General features: G+C 49.4%; 1 protein-coding gene across 4 annotated transcripts in view; it reads left to right on the top strand.

Moving 5' to 3' along the window:
- Positions 1 to 540: 540 nt before the first annotated feature.
- The window catches only part of RAB43 (RAB43, member RAS oncogene family), a 39,176-nt gene continuing 27,386 nt past the window's right edge, over positions 541 to 12,330 (top strand). For 2 of the 4 annotated variants that reach the window (XM_055259178.2, XM_063630247.1), the window contains exon 1: positions 541 to 1,060. In XM_055259178.2, coding sequence (XP_055115153.1) covers positions 857 to 1,060 — 204 coding nt within the window. In that variant the 5' untranslated portion in view covers positions 541 to 856. The remainder of the gene's footprint in view (positions 1,061 to 12,330) is intronic. The other 2 variants (XM_063630246.1, XM_055259179.2) reach the window with 2 other exon arrangements.

The raw sequence follows: 12,330 nt of genomic DNA, 5'->3' as shown, positions 1-12,330 counted from the left end.
GGCAGCAGGTAGGGGATCCCGGGCAGGGGGACCAGGCCTGGGTAGGGGGCGGGCAGGAGGCGCGGGACAGCACCTGGGGGTCCCAGCTGATGAAGGGTCGGGGTGGGCAGTGGTTTGGGGGCCAGACGGATCCGCGGTGTGGGCGCGCCGGGGTGTTGATGGAGGAGGGGCCGAGGGTGCTGAGGGCGGGGTCGGGCTGGGGGCGGAGTCGGGTCGGGCGGAGTCAGAGCTGAGGTGAACCTGAGGGCGGAGTCGGGGCGGGCTGAGGTGGGCCTGTGGGCGGAGTCGGGGCGGTGTGCTGAGGTGGGTCTGAGGGCGGAGTCGAGCTCGGTCTGAGGGCGGAGTCGGGGCGCGCTGAGGTGGGCCTGGGGGCGGAGTCGAGGTCTGAGCTGAGGGCGGAGTCGGGGGCGGGGACGTAGGCGGAACCGGGGTCGGGCTGAGGTGGGCCCGAGGGTTGGACTGGAGGCGGAGTGGGTGCCAGCCTGAGGGCGGAGCCCGGGTGGGGCGGAGTCGGGGGCGGGCTGGGGCGGGCCTACAGGCCAGACTGGCCTGGCACTGAGCTGAGGGCCGGCCGGAGCTTTGCGGAGGGCCCGGCTTGGCGGGTCCCGGGCGGAGCCGAACCCGCGGGGCTCCGGGTCCGGGCGGGGCCGAGCCGGGCCGGGGCGGGACCCAGCCGGTGTGGGGCGGGGTTGAGGCCGAGGCAGGCGGTCGGCTGTGCTGGGGGTTCAGGTGTTGCGGCGGCTCCACGTAGCAAGGCGGCCCGTGGGCTGGAGCGGGCGGAGCTCGGCCCGCGGCTTGCGTGAGCTCAGGCCGGTCCCAGCGTCCAGAGCGCCGGCCCTTCGGCTCCCTCTAGGCCATGGCAGGGCCGGGCCCAGGCCCGGGGGACCCGGACGAGCAGTACGATTTCCTGTTCAAGCTGGTGCTGGTGGGCGACGCAAGCGTGGGCAAGACGTGCGTGGTGCAGCGCTTCAAGACCGGCGCCTTCTCGGAGCGCCAGGGAAGCACCATCGGCGTCGACTTCACCATGAAGACGCTGGAGATCCAGGGCAAGCGGGTCAAGGTGGGAGGCGGGCCAAGGCCCCTGGAAGGCGCTCCCTCGGAGGGTGGGGCTGGGGCAGCGGAGCCCCTGGCCGCGGCGAGCGCACCCCGCGTCCGTCTGAAGTTTCCTTTGGCTTCCCCTTTTTCCTTCCTCGGGTCGGAGCAGGCCTGGGCCCCGGGGTCTGGGCCGGGTTCAGGTCCTCAAAGCGCCGGCCATGGGTTGCGGGGAGGGGCGAGGGGGTGCAGAGGAGGCGGCCCTGCCCTCCGGAGCTCACACCCTGGTGGGGACTGTGCTCCAAAATAACTTTAGCCATTGGAAGGCAGGGGGTTAGACTCCCCTGTTCCAGGTACTAGCGGAGTGCTTCGGAGTACGGAGATCAGACCCCCCACCTTCATCCACCGCGGTGGCAGCCCCCAGTTCAGCCCACCGGCGGGGCACTCAGCCAGAGAACTGCATCCCCACCCCAGGACTAGGAGCGATCAGGAAGTAGTTGCTTCTAGGACCGGAGGGCCAAAACTTTTTGTCAGAATTTCCGGCCTGGCCACGCCTCCCTGCAGTCTCTTTGTGGACCTGGTGGTGGAACTTTACTCGACTAGGGCCAGCCCCGGTTCCCTCCCCCAGCTGGAGTTTGATAGAAACTGAAAACTTCACAGATACCGGAAGGTGGGGGAGAGAACCAAGCTTTGGCAATGGCTCCGAATAAAAACAGCAGGATGTGGTTGCCACAATGTCCTGGCAGTGGTTTGATAAATATTTGTGATGAATGAAATCAGAGTTTCTTAACCTAGGTGTTAGTACTCCCTAATCAACTAGGAGACCCCGGGCTGAAGGCACTCAGTAACTTTTCTGAACCGCACTGTACAGAAATGTTTGCTTGCTTTCATGGTTTCGAGCCCCCATGATCTTCAGGACACCTCTTAGGGCACAGGGCTAGGACGATCTCTGCCAGGGAGATGGGAGTCACTGGAGCCTTTCTGCTGCTGGGCTGTGCCTCTCTGGGTGGCTCTAGGCCTGCTCTTTGTTGCCTTTGGCTAGGATATGTAGCTCTTTGTCTTTGTTTCTATAAAATTGGGATAATTTCTGGGTGTTGCCTCCCTCCTGCCCCACGGTGGAGAAAAAAGTAAGTCAACAGTCTTTATGTGTCCACAGTGCCTCTCAGTAGATGTGACGGGGAAGCAGAAACTCCTGTCTGAGGGGTTTTATTATTATTTTTTAATCGTCTTCTGGGGTCTGTGTTTTGGTCTCCGTGGATGGAAAAGAGCGAGGTGCAGAAGGCAGCTTAGAGTCACTCGGGACCATCCTTTTGGAGCAGGTAGCCAGGGAAGGGCTGGAGTGGGTGGAGTGTCCATTAATGAGTGTGTGCCCAGTGATGATGCCAGCAGCTGCAGGGAAAGGGGAGTGTGAAAATACAGACTAAAGAGCAGTGGTGTCCTCCTCATGAGCTCTATCGGTCTGCGTCTGGAGTATCTGTGGTGGCCCGGTGCTGACGGTGGTCAGGGAGGGGGCAGGGTTCCTGTTTACCTGCCGAGATAACAGACTGTGTCCCAGCAGAGCTCCGGGTTTACTGCGCGGAGTTATGCAATGCAGGGCCAGGCAGTTCGTTATTTTCTTTCCTTATGGTTGCCTCCAGATTGTCCTTCCTAGGAAGCAGCCCGGGGCCCGGGGAGCAGAAGAGCTGTGTAGCTGTGGTAAAAACCTCTCCAAGTTATAGCCGCTGCCCTTCTTGAGAGGCTGTTGGGAATCAGCTGGGTTACAGGTGCATTCTCTGCTGACTGAGGGGAATTCTTACCCCCACTCACACAGGATGGAGCCTGGGCATACAGCTAAGAAGTGATAGAGGTGGGAATATTTTTCCCAGTTTTTCTGAGTCCAAAGCAGATTTCTCCCCCATAGTGGATAGCTTTTCAGAATCCCATTGCCTGTGGTGGAGAAGCCTCTGGCAATTGTTTACCACCTCATTTTGCCGGCAGGAAAACCTGAAGTCTAACTCACTGCTGAGGCTCCAAATTAAAGCTGGGCAGCTGTGAACTTGAGGGAACACTGTCCTTCGAGTCAGGATTCCTGGGGTCTGCTGCCGCAGCAGGAGCAAGCCGTTTTCCCTCCTCCATCTGTAAAGTGCCTCTGAGTAGTCTTTTGGCAATGTGATTTTAAGTCAAGTTTTTGAGGTCTGATTTACACACGGTAAACCTTCACCACTTGAGGTGCACAGGTCTATGAACTTGACAAACTTACACAGACAAGCAGCCACATCACTATCAAGATGGAGAATTTTTCCACCAACCCAGAAAGTTCTTTTGTTCCTCTGTAGTCAGTTCCTTTCACCCCATCCTCTGGCAACCCCCGATCTGTTTTTTGTCTCTGTAGTTTCAGCAGTGTGATTTTAACTGAAAGCCTTGATGAACCAGAGCTTATTGTTGTTTTTTCTGTGGAAAGCAAGTGCACATCAGGGATTCAGTGTAAAACCTTCCCAGGGGCCGGGTGCAGTGGCTCATGCCTGTAATCCCAGCACTTTGGGAGGCCGAGGCAGGAAGATTGCTTGCTGCCAAGAGTTCAAGATGAGCCCGGCCAGCATAGCGAGACGTGGTATCTATTTAAAATAAAATAAAATAAACCTTCTCAGGGCCTGTCTTGGGAAGCCTGAGATTCTTGTCCAGCAAGCATCCAATCTTATCTCCTAAAGCTTTCCCTGTGATTCTTTACAATGATGCTGGGTTTTATTAGAGCTTGAGGAAGCTTAGAGATGGATTACCTGGTGGTTTTCTAGCTTCTGTGAGCTTGGAGGTACCGAAAGGTAAGGAGAAAGGCCAAGAGGGCAGAGAGAGGGTCAGAAGGGCTTTAACTAGCTTCCCAACCAGTCAGAGCAATATCTTTATCTAGTCGTATGTTGAAATTCTTGTTATTTGACTAAAGAATTCTCCTGCTAAAAAAAAAGAAACATTTGAGAATCACAGATTTAATCAAATTACTTTATTTCTGTAGTTACTTCCCATTACAACCACAATAACCTCCAAACACCTTCCCCAAAGAGATGGACCTCTGGAAGGAGACAAAGTTGGAGAGGCAGACAGAGGCCCATCTCTACCCTTCGCTGCCTGCTCTCCAGCTTCACTAGCCCTTCCACATGGCGGGCTTACCCCTGCCTCGGAACCTTTGCATCTCTTCCCCTGCCCATCATACTCTGCCTCTAGATCCCCACATAACTGCTACTTCATCATTCAGGTCCCAACGCAAATGCCACATCTTCAGAGAGGCCTTGCCTGATCTCCCAGGTCCTCTATTCTGTAACTTTATTGTATCTGGTCATAACACTTAGCAGAGCTTCAAATTAACTGTTTTCTTGTGTCTCCCTCTATAGAAGGTAAGCTCCTTGAAGACACAGGGATCCAGTGGGCCAGTGTCAAACACATGGTGTCCAATATGTGCCTGTTAATTGGTTCCTTTATAGAGAGAAAGCTGAGGCCAAGGTCACTTACAACTCTGTGGCAAAACCAAGGGTTTGGCTGGCTCCTAAGCCCAGTCTTCATTTTTACTTGACCACCCTTCTGATTTGCTCTGAGTTCATAAAGATGACTGTGAGATTCATCTAATAAAAATGCAGTTGTGGCCATTGCATTCACTGAGAGAAGAATGTGGAATGGGGCATTTTAGAAAGATTGGGGTTGACAGTTAAAGAGTTTTAGGGTGTTTATCGATTATTAACCAAAACGTGTAGATATACCCAAACAGCTCAGAGACACTGCTGTACGAGTCAGTAAGGCTTTGTATATGGTGATCAGTTCCAGTGTTTTTGTGGATGCATTTGGCTGTAGCTATGAGAACTGGACTTATAAAGTGAATCTGAGTCTGCTTATCTTGTATACTGTGGAGTCTCTGACAGAGAGCACTGGACTAGGAGTCTGAAGTTCTGGGTCTTGCTTCAACCCTGCCACAGACTCGGGCAATTCATTTTTTTTCTCCTTGGAGCCTCAGGCTTCCTCATCTGTGAAATGGGACTAATGATCTTTGCTCTGCCTCTTTCTTAGGGTTGTCGGAAAACTTTGGACATGCTTAAAATAGTTTAAAGTTTCCATGACTTACTTTTGAATAGATAAACCATTCACATGGTTCAAATTTCAAAATTTTAAAAACTTCAAAGAGTATATAGTGAAAAGTCTCCCTTCCGTGTTTGTCCCGTAAGCCACCCAGTGTCCTCTAAGAAGAAGCCATCAGTGTGACTCATTTCTTATTTAAAAACAAGGATTTATAAATATAAATAAATATATATTTTATTATTGCTGCAGTTACTGTTCTCCTCCCTGGATGAGACAGATTAGGTCTGAATTTGCCCCCCCCCCCACCTCAGTGTCCTCAGGAAATCTCAGCTGGCTCTAAATCCTTAAAACATTCTGAAGCTCCTCTACTCACTCTTATCTGGGACAACACAAAGGCCTGTTATGTAAACTCGTTTTTGCAGATCACTAGGCACACCGGCCTCAAGTCCAGCTCAGAGGTCAGCCTTGTGGAACTGTACCCCTCTATTCAGCTCTCTCTCAGGCTCACTGTCTGCTCACTAGGGATGCTGCCAGATCTCTCCTTCATAGAGGTAAAGTCTGTGCCCTTGGGCCTGGACCTCCAGATTTCAGGACCTTTGGCCTTGACTCTCAAGCTTCCCCTGGCCCTAGGAGTCATCTTTGTTTTTGTAGCTGCTCCTGGCACTTCAAAAAGAGGGGGCAGGGCGGGATAAGAGGAAATGGTTTCTGGTTAAAGTTTGCATTCACAGTCCTTCCAATCAAGAGTCTAGTTCTGCTCATCTGTTCTTTTCCTATTTGGATAAAGTTTGTTTGACTTTTTCAGTTTTCATTAGAAATAGCAAAAGGACTGTTAGATAAGAAAGAAGTTCTAGGTCATGCTGATTTTCTGAAGAAATCTGTTCTTGATACCAGGGACAGCCATCCTAATTGCAAAATAAACCTTGCCTCTCGAGGTTTCTTAGAATCCTGAGACAACATGTCTGGTGGAGAGATAGTGGAAAGAGGGCCAGCTTTAGAATTGCAGAGCACCAGGTTAAATCTTATCCTCAGTGGATATGTTCCAAGACCCCCAGTGGACGCCTGAAACCTCAGATGGTACTGAACGCTATATAGGCTATGCTTTGTCTTATACTTACATCCCAGTGATAAGGTTTAATTTATGAATTAGGCACAGTACGAGATTAACAACAATAATTAATAACAAAATAGAACAGTTATAACAATATGCCAGCATCGCTATTCCTGCGCTTTGGGGCCATTAAGTAAAATAAGGATTCTTTGAACACGAGCACTGTGATACAGTACATGCTGGACAAAGGGATGATTCACATCCCAGGTGGGATGGAGCAGGATGGCGTGAGATTTCATCATGCTACTCAGAATGATGTGCAATCGAAACTTATGCATTATTTCTAGAATCTGCCATTTAATATTTGTATTTGTTTTTTTGAGACAGAATCTTGCTCTGTCGTCCAGGCGGGAGTGGAGTGGTGTGATCTCTGCTCACTGGAACCTCCACCTCCCAGGTTCAAGCGATTCTCCTGCCTCAGCCTCCCAAGTAGCTGAGATTACAGGTGCCCGCTACGACACCCAGCTAATTTTTGTATTTTTTGGTAGAGATGGGGTTTCACCATGTTGGCCAGGCTGGTCTCAAACTCCTGACCTCAAGTGATCCACCCACCTGGGTCTCCCAAAGTGCTGTGATTACAGGCGTGAGCCACCGTGCCTGGCCTACTTAATATTTTTTATTTTTTATTTTATTTTTTGAGACGGAGTTTCGCTCTTGTTGCCCAGGCTGGAGTGCAATGGCATGACCTCGGCTCACTGCAACCTCCGCCTCCTGGGCTCAAGTGATTCTCCTGCCTCAGCCTCCTTAGTAGCTGGGATTACAGGCATGCACCACTATGCCTGGCTGATTTTGTATTTTGTTTTTTTTTTTTTAGTAGAGACAAGCTTTCACCATGTTGGCCAGGCTGGTCTCTAACTCCCGACCTCAGGTGATCTGCCCTCCTCGGCCTCCCAAAGTGCTGGGATTACAGGCATGAGCCACCACGCCTGGCCCTACTTAATATATTTAGAGCAAAGTTGATGGCAGGTAGCTGAAACCTTGGAAAGTGAAACCATAGATAAGTGGGGGATACTGTACCATAGGCATGTGACTTCACCTCTTCAAATCTGTCTTACCTGCAAAACCCCTACCCTTAAGGACCTGGCCCATAGTGGATCATCCACAGATGGGAACTGATGTTGGTGTGTAACCACCTGATGAGAGAGAGTGGATTGTGGGGGGTGGGGGTCAGGAAGCTTGGTTTCTCAGCCTAGTTGCCCAGCTGACCGTAAACAAGTCACTTCATTTACCTGTTGGTCCTATCAGTAAAATGAAGACAATAATACCTATTTTACTGGCTCATGTGGGGTTTCTATAATGGCAAGAGACTGTCCCCTGTGGCTATGCTCGTACTAGAAATAGAGCTATACAGTGACCCCATACTGATCAGGGATTGCGGGAAGTAGAGGCACACAAGGCCTTTACCACCTTTTGTCTCCATGCTGTGACTCAGGATATCCACATGTCTGCTTTCCTTGTTTTCCTCTCGTTCGTTGTTTAGCCCTTGTAGGTTTCTTTACCTTGCACTGGCCTTTGTGTAGTGCTGGGGCTGTGATTGGCCTTTGCTGAGGCCTCATGCTAGGTGGTTTTCCTGGGTGCTTTGGGTATGAGGAATTCTCAGAGTTCAGTAATAAGAGGAGCAACTCTCCCGCAAATGTGCATGCATTTTATAAGTTTCCATCGCTTTTCTCATGAGTTGTTGTTGCATTTGATCCTCATAGCCACCCTGTGGCAGACTATGCCCATCTTACAGAAGAGGAAATGAAGGCCCATTTGTGGCAAAGTCTGAACCAGAGCCAAGCTTTTCAGCTCCTAGTCTGGTACTTTTCTCCTCATTGCCGTCTTGTGCCCTCTCCTACTACCGCAAACACACACAAACCCATAAATGAAAAAAGTTGGGACTGATTTAAAATCTAGGCCATCCTGTATTGCTTGCATTTTACACATTGATTAGCAGTATCACGTCAACATTCTAATGCCTGGTACTTATTAAATAAATGTTTATTAATTCAGATGAACTGGGGGTAGTGTTCGGAATGGCCAGTGTGAATGACAGAAAAATCCCGCTTTCTAGACTGGCCTGCGAAATGCTGTTTTATTGTTGATGTGGCAGCAGAAGCTAACCAAATGCTGTTACATACTGGATCTTTCTTTTTTTTTCTTTCGAGATGGAGTCTTGCTCTGTCACCAGGCTGGAGTGCAGTGGTGCGAGGCGCGATCCTGGCTTACTGCAACCTCCACCTCCCCGGTTCAAGCAGTTCTCCTGCCTCAGCCTCCCAAGTAGCTGGGACTACAGGCACACACCACCACGCCCAGCTAATTTTTGTATTTTTAGTAGAGACGGGGTGTCACCATGTTGGCCAGGATGGTCTCGATCCCTTGACCTCGTGATCCGCCTGCCTCAGCCTCCCAAAGTGCTGGGATTACAGGCGTGAGCCACTGCACCTGGCCACATACCAGATTTTTCTAACCTGCTTTGGGTTCATGAATAAGGACCGTTTGCTCCTATCCAGATACCATTAAAATCAGCTCTCCTCTACTTGCACCAGTTTGCCTCGCAAATCTCCCTTTTCTGAATTGGAAGAAGGCAAACTTAATCCCAGAAGCGGTGTATGAGCATTACTTGTTAGAGGTTTTCACCTGTGCTCGTGAATGACCACTCTGAAATCCCAAAAACAGAGTGTGGCTAGAGAGTAATGTGACTGGTGTTCAAAAATAACCTAGGGCCGAGTGTAGTGGCTCATGCCTGTAATCCCAGCACTTTGGGAGGCCGAGGCAGGCCGATCATGTGGTCAAGAGTTCAAGACCAGCCTGGCCAACATGGTGAAACCCCATCTCTACTAAGAATACAAAAATTAGGCTGGGCGCGGTGGCTCACGCCTGTAATCCCAGCACTTTGGGAGGCCGAAGCGGGCGGATCACGAGGTCAGGAGATCGAGACCATCCTGGCTAAAACAGTGAAACCCCGTCTCTACTAAAAATGCAAAAAATTAGCCGGGCGAGGTGGTGGGTGGCTGTAGTCTCAGCTACTCTGGAGGCTGAGGCAGCAGAATGGCGTGAACCCTGGGGGGCGGAGCCTGCAGTGAGCCGAGATCGAGCCATTGCACTCCAGCCTGGGCGACAGTGAGACTCTGTCTCAAAAAAAAAAAAAAAAGAATACAAAAATTAGATGGGCATGGTGGCGCATGCCTGTAATCCCAGCTACTCGGGAGTCTGAGGCAGGAGAACCACTTGAACCCGGGAGGCGGAGGTTGCAGTGAGCCAAGATCATGCCACTGCACTCCAGCCTGGGCGACAGAGCAAGACTCCATCTCAAAAAAAAAAATAATAATAATAAAAATAACCTAAAACTCAAACGTGTATATGAGTGCTATCCCTTTCAGAGTCATCTCTTTGAGTAATTGTATATGCATTTCCCAAAGGTTTCATCCGCTGTGATGCTGTGTTCAGAAACTTCTCTAGAACCCGCACCTGCTTTGTTGGGTATTCCAGAGGTGGGTTTGATGAATAAAAACAGTCAAAAGAAGCCTGGACAACATAGGGAGACCTCATCTCTACAAAAAAATTAATAATTAGCCAGGTGTGGTGATGCATGTCTGTAGTCCCAGCTACTGAGGAGGCTGAGGCGGGAGGATTGCTTAAGTCCCTGAGATCAAGTCTGCAGGTAACTATGACCATACCACTGCACTCCAGCCTGGGTGACAGAGTGAGACCCTGTCTCAAAAAAAAAAAAAAAAAAGCAACAAAAACCAGCCTGCCTACCATAATGTTAGCAGTTCTTCTGTTCAAAATGAGGTCTGGCTATAAAATAATTCTGGTTCACGTTAGGCAATTCCTCTATGTGCTGGGCAGTGGCAGCTGTTGGAGTAAGTGTACTGCCTTCTGAGGTGACGTCTCTTAAAGGGGACAAGGTGCATTTTGATTTGAGAGACCTAAAAGCCTGGCCTTCAGCTAACAGCATGAGGGCTGGGAGTCATTTCCCCTCCTTGCATCAGTTTCCTCACTGTTGCGTGATGAAGTCAGACTGGGTGATCTCAGAAGCCTCTCTAGGCTCTGTTATTCTTTGAAAAAAGGCCCTTGTCATTTCAAGCCAGATAACCTCCATGCCCACCATTTTTATGGCCATGAAGTATAAAAATTGGATATTTTTAAAATTAAAAAATTCTGTTTACCATTTCCAATTAAAAACTTTGATTTTGGGGGTTCTTTATTCTTGTTTTTTTTTTTTTTTTTTTTAAACAGTGTCTCAGGGTCTCACTCTGGTTGCCCAGAATGGAGTGCAGTGGCATGATCTCAGCTCACTGCAACCTCTGCCTCTTGGGCTCAGGTGATTCTCCCACCTTAGCCTCCTGAGTAGCTGGAACTACAGGGCATGCGCCACCACACCTGGCTAATTTTTTGTATTTTTAGTAGAGATGGATGGGGTTTCACATTGTTGCCCAGGCTGATCTTGAACTCCTGGACTCAAGAAATCCACCTGCCTCAGCCTCCCAGGAGTGCTGGGATTACAGGTGTGAGCTGCCGTGCCTGGCTTTATTCTTGGCTTTTAACTGTGTGTAGGTCCATAAATACTGGGTGATTTCGTGACCAAAAAAATGGATCTTAGTATCAGAGTAAACTTCAGTTTGCTAGTTAGGAATTGTTAATATCTGTCATGTTTATATTATTTTTTTCAATACTCCCAATAAGAATAGGACTCTCATGTTTATATAGAACAGAATCAATTTTATGAAATACATGAAAATTCTATGAAATATGTAGAAAAATCTCTTAGAAAAAAATCAATTTTATTATTGAAATCTCAGGGCCAATACTTCAGTGTAAACTCTGACCCTACAGTTTTCTTTGGGTTTCTTCCCCAGAATAAGCCCTCAACATGTGTTGGCTGCATGAGTCGTAGAGTGAGGAGCAGGATCCACATCTGACGGGAGGGTGCCGCTGGATCCCACGGCTGGCAGCACAGATCTCTCTCTTTTTTTTTTTTTTTTTTTTTTTGAGACAGAGTCTCTATCACCCAGGCGGAGTGCAGTAGTGCCATCTCAGCTCATTGCAACTTTGGCCTCGCAGGCTCAAGCGATTCTTCTGCCTCAGCCACCTGAGTAGCTGGGACTACAGGTGCACACCACTACGCCTGGCTAATTTTTATATTTTTAGTAGAGATGAGGTTTCACCATGTTGGCCAGGCTGGTCTCAAACTCCTGACATTAAGCGATCTGCCCACCTCGGCCTCCCAAAGTGTTGGGATTACAGGCATGAGCCACTGCGCCCAGCTATGGACTCTTGAAACTCTACTAGAAGCTCTACTAGAAGAGTTCAGGAAAGGGCTGGAGGGCACCCTCCACATTTTAACAACACATGGAGGGAGAAATGCATGTGAAGTGAAAAAAGGAGACCTCCTAGGAATTCAGGGAGTCCCCTACCCTTGGGAAGGCGCATGGTGATGGGTGGAAGGTGAGGTGTGTCCAGATAGGCTTGGGGCCAGTTTGCTGTGCATTTGTGGTACAAGTGCATACGTCAACAGATTGATATTTTGCTTTCCCTGAATTATCTTACCTTACTGTCCCGTCTAAAGTAGCACTCTCCCAAGTTCCTTAAAAAAAAAAAAAAATCTTTATGGAGATATAATCCACATATGATAAAAATTCCCCCACTTACAGTGCGTGATTCAGTGTTTTTTTTTTTTTTAATATACTCACAGAGTTGTGCAGTCATCACCACAGTTGATTTTAGGATATTTTTATCACCGCAAAAGAAGCCTCATCACCATAAGCAGCCACTCTCACTTCTCAATCCCCACCAACCCCTGGCAACAACTCAGCTACTTTTTCTCACTGTAGGTTTGCCTATTCTAGATATTATACATAAGTGGGACTGTGCAGAATGTTTTCTTTTTTCCTTTTTGTTTTTGAGACAGAGTCTTCGCTTTGTTGCCCAGGCTGGAGTGCAGTGGCACCATCTAGGCTCACTGTAAGCTCCGCCTCCCGGGTTCGCGTCATTCTCCTGGCTCAGCCTCCCGAGTAGCTGGGACTACAGGCGCCCACTACCACACCTGGCTAATTTTTTGTATTTTTAGTGGAGATGGGGTTTCACCATGTTAGTCAGGATCGTCTTGATCTCCTGACCTCTTGACCCGCCCACCTCAGCCTCCCACAGTGCTGGGATTACAGGCGTGA

This window comes from Symphalangus syndactylus, chromosome 21, assembly GCF_028878055.3.
Source record: "Symphalangus syndactylus isolate Jambi chromosome 21, NHGRI_mSymSyn1-v2.1_pri, whole genome shotgun sequence".
NCBI classification, from domain to species: Eukaryota; Metazoa; Chordata; class Mammalia; order Primates; family Hylobatidae; genus Symphalangus; species Symphalangus syndactylus.
This window is presented reverse-complemented; position numbering and strand designations above follow the sequence as displayed.